The 14,387-nt window shown below is 36.0% G+C and overlaps 1 protein-coding gene across 1 annotated transcript; it reads right to left on the reverse strand.

Moving 5' to 3' along the window:
- Window positions 1–578: 578 nt before the first annotated feature.
- LOC131617078 (cytochrome P450 736A117-like) lies at window positions 579–2,666 on the reverse strand. The gene is made up of 2 exons (XM_058888457.1): window positions 1,704–2,666; window positions 579–1,616 (listed from the first exon to the last, which is right to left on the reverse strand). The coding sequence occupies exons 1-2, from the start codon at window positions 2,589–2,591 to the stop codon at window positions 1,014–1,016; spliced, it is 1,491 nt and encodes a 496-aa protein (XP_058744440.1). The 5' UTR covers window positions 2,592–2,666; the 3' UTR covers window positions 579–1,013.
- Window positions 2,667–14,387: the final 11,721 nt, after the last annotated feature.

Here is a 14,387-nt window from a genome sequence, read left to right on the forward strand (position 1 = left end):
AATGGTGTTGATTTCTCCATTGGAGGTGGTGATGGCCATAAATTGGATGGAGAAAGGGGGCAACGCGGTCTAAGGTTTTGTGGGAAGAGAATGCAGAAAAGAGAACACGGGTTGGGGTGGCGCGGAGAAAGGGGGTGCACCGATCTGAAGTCGTCGGCGGGGGCTTGCTACGAATCTGCAAAGGGATGAAGATGAGCGGAGAAAGTGATAGAGAGTAGTTTAGGGTTCACAAAAGAGATCTGAAACGTATTGGACCAAAGGGTGTTATGGAGGGAAAGTAGACTAAGTCAAATTGGACCAATGAAAATGTAACACTTGTTGAAAAAGGAGAAAATTTTGTGTTATATTTTGTTGATTACAAAAATGCCTTTTTTTTCTTTGTAAATGCAATTTGTGCAAGGGTCAAATTGGTCAGTTTGGCCAATGGGTTAGTAAATGTTAGATAGTCAATTTGTGCAAGGGTCAAATTGGTCAGTTTGGCCAATGGGTTAGTAAATGTTAGATAGTAAATTACAAAAATGTTATTTTTTCTTTGTAAATGCAATTTGTACAAGGGTCAAATTAGCCGGTTTAGCCAATGAGTTACTAAATGTTAGTAAATTTGTTTGACTATTAATTTGGTAGAATTTAATTTCTGAATATAATTGTTAAGTGGAGTAACTTGTAGAGGAAGAAATCACATGTAGAATTCGATATCATAAATATGTTGTGATCTCAAATTTACTCTATTATTTGCGGCATTCTAATATGAAATTTATTTTAGAGGAACAAATGCAAAATCCAAAAAGATTACAGGACAACTCAGTTATTGAAAATCTTACTTGGAAAATTCAGTAGAAATACCATGGATTGCAGTTTTAAAACATAATTAGCAACAAAACCATACTTCAAGAATTAAAAAATAAGATGACGCTCCTGCACGAGTTACTGCACTATTTTTTTGGTATCATTATAACTTCTTCTTATCTTTTGTACTGCCTCCAACTTGTTCACATTTAATTTACTCCTTCTTACTAACTAGTAGGGGTTGCAAGTGCCATAATAGGAGTATTTTTGTGCGCAAGAAAGCCAGTTGATTGAGCCATATCTAATGTCTCATACCCTCCAGGTATTTCCCAGTCAAACTGATGCACAAGGTTGGCCAATATAATTTCATTCACAGCCAACGCATACACTACCCCAGGACAACCTCTTCTCCCTGATCCAAATGGAATCAATGTGAAATCATTACCCTTAACATCTATTGTATTGTCCAAGAATCTTTCTGGCTTGAATTCTTCCGGTTCATCCCAATTCGCAGGATCTCTTGCAATCGCCCAAATGTTTACAATAACTTGTGTCCCAGCTTTTATATGGTAACAGTTGAATTCGGTTTCTTCTTTGCTTACTCGAGGGATTAGTAGCGGAGATGGAGGATGTAATCTTAGCGTTTCTTTAACCACTGCCTTTAAGTATTTCATGTTTACCAAATCTTCTTCTGCTATCTGTGTTTTACCATTCGCCGCTGTTTTCACTTCTTCTTTCAATTTCTTCATCATGTGTGGATTCTTTATCAGCTCTGACATTTCCCAATCTAGCAAACTAGCTGTTGTTCCTGTACCTCCAATAAACATGTCCTGTGTATAAACAAACATATAAGAATTCATGAAATAGAGATTTTAGTTTTACAGAGTTGTATTTGAGGATGTGTAAGGTGGACTTACCAGTAAAAGAGCTTTTATTACAATTCTGTCAATAGGAAAGCCAAGTGCTTCTGTCCTTTGAATCCAAAGCAAAACATCAACAAAATCTTTATGGTTTTCTTCACCCTGATCATCATTGGCTTCTTTGTAACTTTTGATATGATCTTCAACAACATCCTCCAAAAGATCATCGAACCGTTTCGCCACTCTTCTTGCTCTTCCATAAGTTCCAGAAACATGGGTCACCCAATCAAGCCAAGGTACATAGTCTCCAACAATAAACATACCAAGTAAATTGGTAAATTCCCTGAACAACTTTTTAAATCCCTTTCCTTCTTCACCACTGTACTTTCTTCCCAAAGCAACCCTACAAACAATATCATTAACAGTCGAAGCGATAAGTTGACTTAAATTTACCGGCTCTGAAGTAGAAGAACAATGCTTTATCTTCTCCATCATTAAACCAATTTCTTCTGCGCGTACAGAACGAAGAGATTGAACCCTTTTAGTACTGAGAAGATGTAACACAGAGATGCTCCTTAACTGTCTCCAATAGTCTCCGTAAAGAGCGGTTGAAACATCTTTGCAATCATATATAAGTATCTTGTAATTTTTCTTTTGGGGTCTGTCTGCAAAATGATGATCATGGGTTCTCATTACCTCACGTGCTGCTTCGGAGGATGAGATCAAGAGACATGGTACATTACCAAGATGGATTTGCATGACAGGGCCATATTTTTTAGCTAGAGATAGAAATGTGCGGTGAGGGAATTTACCAAGTTGATGGAGATTTCCTATTATGGGTAGTTTTGGTGGAGAAGGAGGTGAGTTGTTGCTTTTTCTAGAGTTGGAATACCATTGGATTAGTATGAAGAGAACGAGGGAGATGGAAGATATTATGAGAAACATTTTGTTGTGTTTTCTTTCTTTTGTTGCTGTTCTAATATGGAGGGGAGGCACTACACTAAATAGTTAGTTGAAAGGGATGGAGATCCAACAATTAATATTTATGCTAGTGTGGGTCACAAGTTGCTGTTGAATAGCTAAATATGAAGTCATAGGGTGGTATGCGGAAGACTTACTCCCTCTTTCTAAAAAATTACTTTTATCTGTTTTCTTTATTTTTTTTTTATCACAATATAGTTGTATCTTTTAATAATAATAATAATATTATTATTATTATTATTATTATTATTATTACATTATTATTATTATTATTATTATTATTATTTTTATTATTATAATAATTATATTATTATTTAAAAAAAATTGTAGCCATCAACTTCAATTAATTATCACACTCGTTCTTAAATATATCATCTCTTTGATTAAATCATAAAAACTAAGCTTATTTTGATACTTCACGGGTCTAGAAAAATGACAAGCGTAATTAATTGTTAGTTGGTTCAGTGATAATTGACGCTGGATTTAGTAAAGAAGATTATCGTTCGATCTCCTGCAACTGTGGTTGAAAGGGGCTGAAATCACTTGATTTCAGAACCGACCCCCGAACCAGATTAGTCGATCTTGTGGACTAGATACTGGTGGTGAAAAATAAATAAAAAATGACACGTGTATAGGAATGACAATAGACAGAGTTTGGACAAGATACTATAGTACTCATCTCATACAGGTAATTTGAATAAAGTCCTGTAACCAAGTCAATACTGCTTGGGCTTGAACATTTGTTCTCGTACTCGAACCATATAGGCGAAGGTAGATAAAAACACAAGAAATGGGGGGTTTGAACTGGGTTTTCAAAACTTTTCCCTTCTTAGAAAAATATTCGTTTAGATAAACATTAACGCATGCAATTAATAGAAAGATGACACATGTAACGCCCCAGACTATTAACGCATGCAATTAATAGAAAGATGACACATGTAACGCCCCAGACTGGTTTTGGGGTGATCGACTGACCCCACAAACCAACACGGGTCTTTTCGGCATGCTTTGACCTCACTCGCACGATTTCCGGGAAACTTCTCAAAACGTCACCCATCCTAGAATTGCTCCATGTCAAACACGCTTAACTGTGGAGTTCTTATGGAACGGGCCACCGAAAAGAAGATGCATCTTGTTAGTATAGGTAGTATCATCAATCCTTATAAGCTTTCCTTCAACCATGCAGTCCCATACCTGCACGGCCTCAGGATCCCTCTCATTCCGATGTGGCGACCACACTTGCCCCCTTCGGCCTCAGGTGTTACATGTGGTGCAACCACCCCTCGCCTTCTTCGACCTCAGGTTTTACATGTCCACCAGCTTTCGCATGGTTCGTCCTCGAACCACATTGTATTGGGAGAGGTATGGATCTGATACCATTTGTAACGCCCCTGACTGCTTTCGGGATGATCGACTGACCCCACAAGCCAACACGGGTCTTTCGGGATGATCGGCTGACCCGTGTTGGTTTGTGGGGTTAGTAAATCATCCCGAAAGCAGTCAGGGGCGTTACAACTCATTCATTTATCCAAGTCCCACTTATAAGAGGTTAGTCCTATCCACCCGTCAAGGTATTTTTCCATATAAAAGGACTTAATCCACTAATAATATAAATGATTACAATTACATGGGCCAAATGTTGGTGACTAACAACAAAACAGTGATCAACCCTGTTAGTGATCTCTTAAGAATTATGACTCAACTGGTCCCTTAAGAGATATAACGATCAATGACTTCTTTAAGAATTATGAACCAACTGGTCCCATAAAGAAGATTTCCCAAAGCACGTTGATCAACATGTTAGTGATCCCTTAAGAATTCTGACCCACTTGGTCCGTTAAGAGATATAATGATCAACTACGCCTTTAAGAATTATGACCCAACTGGTCCCTTAAAGAAGATTTCCCAAGATGACAACCAGTCACCGTCTTCTTGAGTATACAAACTAAAAATAGTCTCTAAAGGAACAATCAATAAAAAAATGATTAACAATTGTGTTTACAAGATTGCTTCTCAAAAATAGAATACACAAATTTTTTAGTACAAACAACACAAAAGTGTTGAGCAAGATATGGGCAATAACTCCTTGCTTTTACAAGATTATACAATGATGTTTATGATAAAATGTTGAATTGCATATTGTAGTAATCTTTTCTTCTTTTTCTTGTCCTCTTCAGCTTCAGCATCATGATTTGCAATGATTGAGCTTTGATTCTTCACATTGTTGTAGCATTACAACTTTAGCATTTGCGATGGCATCCTCTTCAGCTTTTTGAATTTGCACTAACAACATTTTTGGCTTGTGTAGTAGCAATCATTAGCTTTGGCTTCTGTAGTGGAAACCATCACCTTTGACTGTTCACTTTTCAGCGAGCAAGCACTTTCTTCTCAGTTCTTGATCTTTATTTATATACTTTAGAGAAAGAGACATTGAGAGGATAGAAGAGTCTTTTCTTCATAAGCTAACAGTTACTTTCCAACAGATATAAGTGTAGATGTTGAATGTAGGAACACGTTACTTCCTTTAGCCTTGTAGCTTGCAGCTTTGACGTGATGGCTTGGGAGATAGCTTTTGAATAGTAGGAACGTCTTGATACTTGTGTTTTGTTGAGCAGACAGTTGTACTGAATCTTCATGAGAAAGTTTCTTGATCTTATCTCCAAATGATGTACTTTTGATTCTGAAGTAATAAGCTCGGAAGAGATCACTTTCTTTTCTTTGTTCTTCTAATGATGTATCTGATGAGTAGTTTAGAAACTATTTTGTTGGGATAGCATAAGAACATCAGAACTTAATAGGAGTAGAAATTTGTCTTTCAGAAATAATGACAACAGCCTTTTTGAAGAGCGACGCAGTACTTCCTAGATCAAATTTGTATATGAAGAGATAACTGATTTGATAGTGGAACAACACAAGCAATACATGCTATAGTGTTTGAGTCCTTTCAGAATAGAACAATATCTTCAAATAATAGTGCAACAACATATCTGAGGAACACATCTAGATATCTGAACAAGAGTCATCAACTAAAACTGTATTTTTTACTATATCTTCAGAGAAATAAACAACAACTCCTTTTGATGAACATATCGATCACATCTGATCTTGAAGTGACAACTTGCATCTGATGTAGACTTTGATTATGATTCTGGAGCAACAACATCTTGGTAGACTTTGTTTCTTCTAGAGACACTAGAGACTTCTGAAGCAGCTGCTTGTTGAGAAGTGTTATGGAGATCTTTTTTCTAATTCATTCAGCATTCCATAGAACTACTAATGTACCTACATAAATGAAAGAGAGTAGTCTTTCTAAGGACAACATCTTTAATGATTCTTTAGACAAAAGTCTTAAATCATACAGGGCTTTCAGATCAGCACACTCAAGGAAACATTAGAAACAAAATTATTTACATATAAAATATATGTGTTATTATCATCAAAACTTAGAGATGAGATGTAGAAACAAATCTTCTTCAAACAATATCCTCCTTTTTTATGATAACAACACATACGACTTAGGTTAGGACAAAGATAGAAGATATTGGACAAGAAATCATTTAAGTCATTGAGCTTCAAAGAATTCACATCTTTCGCTATCCAGAGCATTGTCAGGAGCAGGGAAAACCCGTCGAACAATTTATATCATTTCCACTTTAAGGAGTATTTCAGATAAGACTCTTCCATAGAGAATGAATGACTTGTTAATTTATCTGGATAAGGTTGTAGATTCTTTAAGGTGGTTAAATTTCATTTTAGGAAGGCTAATTTGGATATGATTCAGTAGACAGAAAAATAAAAGTTTATCATCATGAAACAAAAAGTTTTTGTTGGTGCCACAAGGAAGAAGATTTGAGAGAATAAAAAAAATTAGTCTTTAGCAATAGGTTGGTTTTTATTAGGATTTGTTGGTTCAAACATAGATGAGATATCTAAAATGGAAATCATCGAAGCATCAGTTGTGCATCTGAGAGAATCACGACTTGTGATCATACCCATTTGATTACATCCAATAGCTTCAGCAATGGTGGTGGAAGTGATAGCAATAGGGAACCCAAAAATGTTAGAAGAAATAATGTTACTATAAGTGCTTACCGAAGCATATCTCCATAAGGATTTTACCAAGTTTTAGTAAATTGCTCCTGGTCCTCGTAAAAGATGAAGATAGCCATTCCAGATTTGAAAGTGAATATTGAAATGAAAAATTTGGCCAGCACCATGGATTCTTGGTCGTTTTTCATTAATGACTTCCAGAAGATCATCATTTCCGTGAGAAGTTTTGAGAGACATGATGATAGGTGAAGAAAGAGGGTAAAATGAAAAATGAATTGATAATTCTTAGAAGAGACTCAATAGAGTATTTATGGACAAAAAGATAGAAGACGTAACTGACACGAAAGAAAAAAAATTCTTGCTTAGAGTGAACATTAAATATTAGAAAACAATAGCTCTTTCTTAGATAATTTTAATACATGAGCTCTAATTTTCAAGGAATTTTCTTAAGCAAAGTTAATTTAGAATTTACTGGCTTAACATATATAGGTTTAGGAAATAGACAGTAATAACACAAGAAATTATCTCAAAACAAAAAATAAATTAGGAAATATTTCAACAATAGACAAAAACAAGTAAGTAGATAAAATATGATAAAGACATTCTAGCTAGAGGAAGGCTTGGACTTCCAAGCTAGATGAGTTAGTGCATATATAACAAAGTTGTCGAACTCATCTTGTTTTTAAAACATTTTTCTGATCAACACTTGTTCTTTCTGGATGTCATCAACATTTTTATGTAGCCAAGAGAAGATACTTGACTTTTATTTTGATAGTTTTTTTCCATTTTAGCGGCTTCTCTATCAACAACTTCTTTTTCCGCTATTTCTCGTTCAGCAGCTTTCCGAGCTTCCAAAACTTGAGCTCTTTCCATAGCCTTGCTAATTAACATTCATCTTATCTTATCTGCTAACTCTTGAATTTTGAAAAATTCTTCATACATCCATTTGCTAAAATCATCCCTGACTTTATCAAGATGAGATGCATCCACACATGTCTTAGAGAGATTGTAGATTCTTCCTTCTTCCCTTGTGATGTCTTCTTTTAGTTTAGCAATGGCTTATTTAAGACATTCATTTAAAATCTAATTATCAGAATCAACACTAGTTCCTCCTAAAGTTATTTGAGCTTGATCAAGATTGAGATGAAATGAGGAGGGGTCAGAAAAATTAACTGCTCTAATCAAGTCATTGACCATATGAGATGTGGTTATTGAGTTGAGAGCGTGTCGTTGAGGATATTTAAGCATAAACCGTCGTTACTACATAATAGTGTCCTTTCTGAGTTTGCATCAAAACTCATTAACATCGTCATAGCCTAATAATTCACCTTGAGTCTTTACAACTCGCACACTCCCCTCTCATTGGATCTTGTCAGTGAGACAGCAACTTCCAAACATTTTACACAATCCTCTTCATAGTCACTTAGCATCACACACCTGTTAAGTACTTCCAAACTTCATAATCACTAATATACTCGAACATTACCATTCATCTCGTTCCAAATCAAATCCTCATCTTAGCAAAAGACCGCGACAACATTCATAACTCGTGGTTTTACTCTAAATTCCATGACATCTTTTGCGTCTAAATATCATTTCACTCGGAATCTCAACAAAGTCTTCCTCACATCAATAGGTGTCAGAAATCCTCTACAATTCTTCTTTTATACCTATCGTTACTTTGTCAACACAAATACGTCTCCAAGAGTTCTAAAGTTTATTCCACCTTTACTACTAATTCACTTCTCACTAAAATCCATCGGTACTCAAATCATCTTTATGACCGAACATCTCATCAACTTATTCATCAACAACATGTTCTACTCAATTTTGTTTCAAACAATCACGGTAGTAGGCATTCTTATTCAACAAGTTTCACACTTCCGTAACCGACTTTAAAATATCTCCTCATAGGATCACCCTACTGTATTTATAACTCTCCCATAAGGTAGAACATAATATCCCATCTTCGTAGGTTCAAACGACACATTAATCCGACACTCGGAACTCAAGATATGAATTTTCCAACGTCATCCAAAATGTAACATAGACATCATGCAGCGACGCTCCATACGATATCCCCAAAACTCTTCAATTGGTATATTCAATTCTTAAAATTACTTCTCAACAAACCTTCTAATTATTCCTTCAATCCGTTCAACACCGACACTGACGTCTCGTGCGGTACCAACGAACAAGTCTAGTTCTTAGGACAAGTGTAACCGTAACTTCACCTCTTCCCAACATCCTCCCGTCCCAATTAAATATGTTACAACTGCTGAAACCATTTTTATAGCAAAGTTCATCTCATTATCTTTCTAACTCTTCAAATGGAACTCAAATCGAATGCCCAGAACTTCAGTTATGAATGTTCGAAGTTTCATAACGAACCAACAACTTTCCTGCGTTTTTCTTACGGAAATTCCCCTACAAAACTCATCATCTTCAAATCAATCACATTCTAAACAACTCCTTATCATATCTCTTCACTTCCAAACATTCTTATAACTTGAGCAACACATCCCATCGCCGAAGTGCGATTTCTGAAACATTACGACCGCAATCCTCTTTGTAACTTGCAGCTGAACCTCTTCCGAGACGCAAGGCTACTCAACTGACAACTTTGCAGTCCATCAGCAGAGCTGATACATTGCAACTTCCTAATCTCCCTCTCCTACAAATAATCATCAAATACCTCTAATCATCTTCCTTCAAGATGTTCCAACTCAATTACCAGTCAAGTCTTAATTTCAAGTCACCTTCGATTCAGAAAACAACAACTCCAACAACGCCTGCGCTGTTGCCAACAACGCCTGCGCTGTTGCCAACAACCACCTACTGAATCAATCATCTTACAACTGAAACATAACCGAGCAGCAAAGCTTCTCCCCCACTTTTTTCAAACCAACTTCCACAACAAACAACCAAGTACCGACAGTGATTCACTCACATGTCGCGTACCAAGGGATAATATGCCGACAGTATTCAACCGTCGTGCAACTCAACTGACTCGACAATTGGCCGGACGGACCGGCCTGCTCTGATACCACTATTGTAACACCCTTCTAAACACCGCGGAAATTAATAAAATAATTCAGAGTAAAACATGAAAACAAGGGTGCCACAATTTAATTTAAAACAAATTATCATAAATCAATTCTCATGCTTCATTTAGGGGCAAATCATCAATTTAATAAAATCACGTCTCTACACAGCGGAACATTAATCAATGGATAAGCATAACATCATCTATGCAATATCTCACAAAATTACTCCGATAACAACAAAATGGAGTATCATCATAAACTCTAAACTAGCGTTCCCCCAGTGTTACAATATCAGAGCATGACATCGACGCTATACTAAACAAACTAACTCATGAGCTAATCCTCACCGAGCCGAAAGCCGCTATCCTCAATCTGAAAATATCAACAGTAAGGGTGAGTCTCATTCACAATTAACAAATGTTATCGAATCATAAACACTAACACATCATAGTCACATTATTCACCCAATTTCCTTATATTCAGATTGTCAGGAAGTACTCATCAACACACAACAACAAATAGAATACATTACCAAAAGACAACACCATAATTCATCCAAACAAATCATAACAATTACACCATCATCACATATTATAACATTGGACAATCTTCCATTCATGTTATAATCATACAAGTAGCCTAATGCAAATGCAACTATATGCATGTGGTACCAAAATCTGGGATAACCCATCTCACCGATCCACCATCGTCAAGGTTACGGCGACACCCACTCACTAATTCCACACAACGGGAATTAGCTACAACTGATCCACCATCGTCAAGGATCAGCCACATAATGATTATGAAATGCATGTATCAACCATAGCATGCTCATCATCAACATTACACAACCAGATGTCATAATCATCAACCAACACAACAATCAATAGCCACACACAGTTATGTTATTTCTTAACCATAACAACAACAGAGCATTTACATCATCATTCATCAAAACAAATGATAACCATATTTACCATGAACAACATCCATTTGCATAACAAGCAGGAGCAATCATATTATAACTACACACACCATTGCACATATTCAATTATGCAACCAACAAATCATTGCACCTCATCAACTATGCAAAACAAGAATAAACCACATTTGGAGAAACGATACTTTTCAAAATAAAATCAATTTATTGTTGTTTTCTTTATTTCATATGGTAGAGCATTCAATTTAAGGAACAACGTCCAAAACGGCGTCTAAAACGGACTTACGGTTTGAAAGTTATGACATTTCAAAGTTTTGAAAATATTTTGTAAAACAGGGTTTACTGCGCCAACAAAGTTCGGGGCGCAAACTGAGTGAATCAAATCTTCCTGAGTTTCTGCCAAGAAGTTCGTGGCGCCAACAAAGTTCGCGGCTCAAACTGGCAATTTCAGAAAATCGCGAATCACAGAAAACAGTATACCAATTTTATCCCAATTCCACCAAACCTCAACCAAATCGAGTCAAAAACACCAAACATCATAAACAACAATAGAATACATGTTATAACCACAAATATAACACATATCATGGATTTTCTAACATCATAACATCATCAAATCATGCAATCTCATTGAGTCATACAATTTTTATCAAATCATCCCAAAACCCCAACCTAACATATAACTCAATTGACACGAACAATGCATCTAATTCAGTCCTACCATCTATAACCCTATAATAGATGCTAATCGGAAGAGTCCCCCTTACCTTAGAGTCGAATCTTCGAAGGTCCTCTTCTTCTCCGCTTTTCACGCGTTCTTCCTTTTTCTCTTCTCTTGGTTCCTTTTCTTATTTTATGAAAATATAGAATAAAAATGAATATAACTTAGTAAAAAGGCCTAACCAAATAGCACCCCTCTTTTACTAACATCACACCATAAGCCCAATAACTCTTATTCCATCATTTTCCAAATTAAATCCAAATAAAATACTAAAATTCCAATTATTTAATTTAAATTCAAATTAAATTAATAAACTGAAATTATGATGTGTTACAACTCTCCCCCACTAAAAGAGTTTTCGTCCTCGAAAACATACTTCAAGTGAAAAGTCTCGGATAGGAGTCCTTCATCTGACTCTCCAGTTCCCAGGTAACATTTCTCTAGTCGATCCTCAAAATTCTTCTGACATAACCAACAGAAAGTATGTCTCATGCATTCAATTTTTTTCTCTTACGTCGCATTCGACCAATCCAAAGGTGTACCACTCGCTATATCTCAAAAAAAAATTAACAACAATAGAACATTGATGTACAACCTATACAATGTGCCCCATAACCGAATAATATAATTACACAGTCCATGATATGACCACGCCTGATTAACACTGCTGTAATGCATTCCAACTACCAAACGTACCAACCTTAGACACACTTTTCCATCTGAAAGATAAAATAATACTTTCACCAACTGCTTTTCTCAAGAACCTTAATAATAATATTCTTCATACCATTGAATTTCAATTATCTGACTTCTCTTAAGTTACTCCATCAATTATCCAACACTTTACATTCTGCTTTCGCTGGACTACTCTGGTTACTCGTTACCACCATCATTACCAATTAAATTTCTGAGTTTTACCCGATTCTGACTCTCTTTACTCATTCGTTCAAGAATCATTCTTTACCATTCATGGTACTAATCTACCACTTAGCAATACTTACTCGCACTCAAAAAAAAATTCCAAATTTACTTCATCTATTAAAACATTCCAACCATCGGAACGAGTACCCACAAGTAATTATAATCACACCCATCAGCCTTAATATATGATCGGTAAAATAGCAAGTGTACTATTTTGCCTCTGTAGTAATAATAGGGAAATTTCCAGAATGTCGATCTCAAGGACTGCGTAGTAATATCGAGTTCAAATTATAGATCAATTAAACAAAAACTAATATTGGGGTTTTGTTTGCAAATTGTCACTAAACAATAATTAAAATAAGCAGAAAAGTAAATTGGCTTTTTGAAAAATATGAGTATTATGCTTGGGGTATAGTGTGTGATTGTTCCTGTAATAACCTTGGATTTAGATCTCTTCAACAAGTTCATAACCTTTAATTACCACCCTTTAGATTATTTTCCCCTAAGTCCTTAGTGGGAAAACCTTTGAACATTCATCCTAACTCCTAAGTCCTTAGAGAATTATGATGAAATCAAGCCTTTATGTTATCAAGAGTTAACCGGTAACTATAGGGTATCCCTAGTCCTAGGTGATATCTACTATAGTCTAATCGTACAAAAACCTTAACAACCGCTGTCCAGCTGGTTGTTAACCGTAAATCAATCTTGTTGGTCGGACAAAGAAAGCATAAAAACCTTGTACAATTAAATTAAATAAGAAAACAAATCTATTGATGAACTCAGGAATTCAAAATCATTACAGAGTCAAATCAGGGACACCCCCTAGCATTAGGGTTTAGTTACTCATATTGTTCAAAGAAAACAAATTATAAAATAGATACATTACAAGAATTGAGATGAAAGTTGATCTTCAATCGCTTCTGTTCATGAAGACCTTCTTCTCTCCCAAACCCTTGTTTTCTCCAATCTTCAATCGTGTCTTCTCCTAGCCAAAAAGTCCCCTCTCTCTTGCCCTAAAGTTGTTTTTATAATCAATCTTCCATTCCGGTTGAAACCAAATGCCAACAATACCCTTAATGATCCCATTTGAATAAGGAAGCTTATAAACACATATTCAGCCCGCGCTCATCAACACGGGCCGTGTTCCTGCACACGGGCGCCCGTGTTGATCCTCTGACTTTGGTTCAAACTCGCATTTCCAGCCACATTTCAACACGGGTGGCCGTGTTGATTAACACGGTCAGTGTGAGACCTTAACTTCATAATTTGGCTTTGTGTTCTTCATCAAAGTTGTAGCCCTTTTTGTTAGCGAAATTTTGCCACCGGAACCGCGTCAATCGGAGTTACGAAGCTCTAGTTATGATCAAAATACTACACACCAGTCACGATGAGAAACATGCTGAAAATTTCCAGATCTCACACTTGCTAACACGAGTCGTGTCAGCCCCGTGACTTTCATCTCTTTTGCATTTTCTTGGCCACGCTTCATCCTAACACGGCCAGTTTCAGGTGACACAGGTGGTCGTGTCAGACCTCATGTAGCTTGACTTTTCACTTCCTTCGAAACTCCCCTTTTTGTACTTTTTGGCATTGATTTGTCTCGATTTATTCCTTTAAGCCTGCAAATAGTAAAATACACAACCAAAGCATAAAATGACGAATAAAGAAATAAAACACTCAATAACATAACTTAAACATACTTAAAAACAACGGTAAATATATGCGTGAAAACCACTGATCAATATACCACTGCTTAGAAAATAGCTCAAACTGAGTCTCGCTCTTTTCTAAGAATTAAATCAACTTCGTCCTTCATAGAGTATAATTCCTTATTATATCTGGAAATCTACGGTAACACCTTACAACAGCATAAAATTATTACAGCATCAAATAGTATCAACTCATTGTTTTAATTTCGCCGAATATATACTCGTTAACTACGTACAACCATAATAACATATTCATCATCTCAGCAATTATTCAAAATATTTATAATTCTTCGACACGACATCCTTACATCCACTGGATTCTAAATCCAACATATAGATCAATACATATTCTCTATTTAGGCTCCTGGCATA

Source organism: Vicia villosa, linkage group LG7, assembly GCF_029867415.1.
Source record: "Vicia villosa cultivar HV-30 ecotype Madison, WI linkage group LG7, Vvil1.0, whole genome shotgun sequence".
NCBI classification, from domain to species: domain Eukaryota; kingdom Viridiplantae; phylum Streptophyta; class Magnoliopsida; order Fabales; family Fabaceae; genus Vicia; species Vicia villosa.

Coding starts and splice junctions, on each gene's coding strand:
- LOC131617078 (XM_058888457.1), bottom strand. CDS start 2,591: ATGTTTCTCATAATATCTTCCATCTCCCTCGTTCTCTTCATACTAATC. Junction 1,617..1,703: donor TAATAAAAGCTCTTTTACTG/GTAAGTCCACCT, acceptor GTTTATACACAG/GACATGTTTATTGGAGGTAC.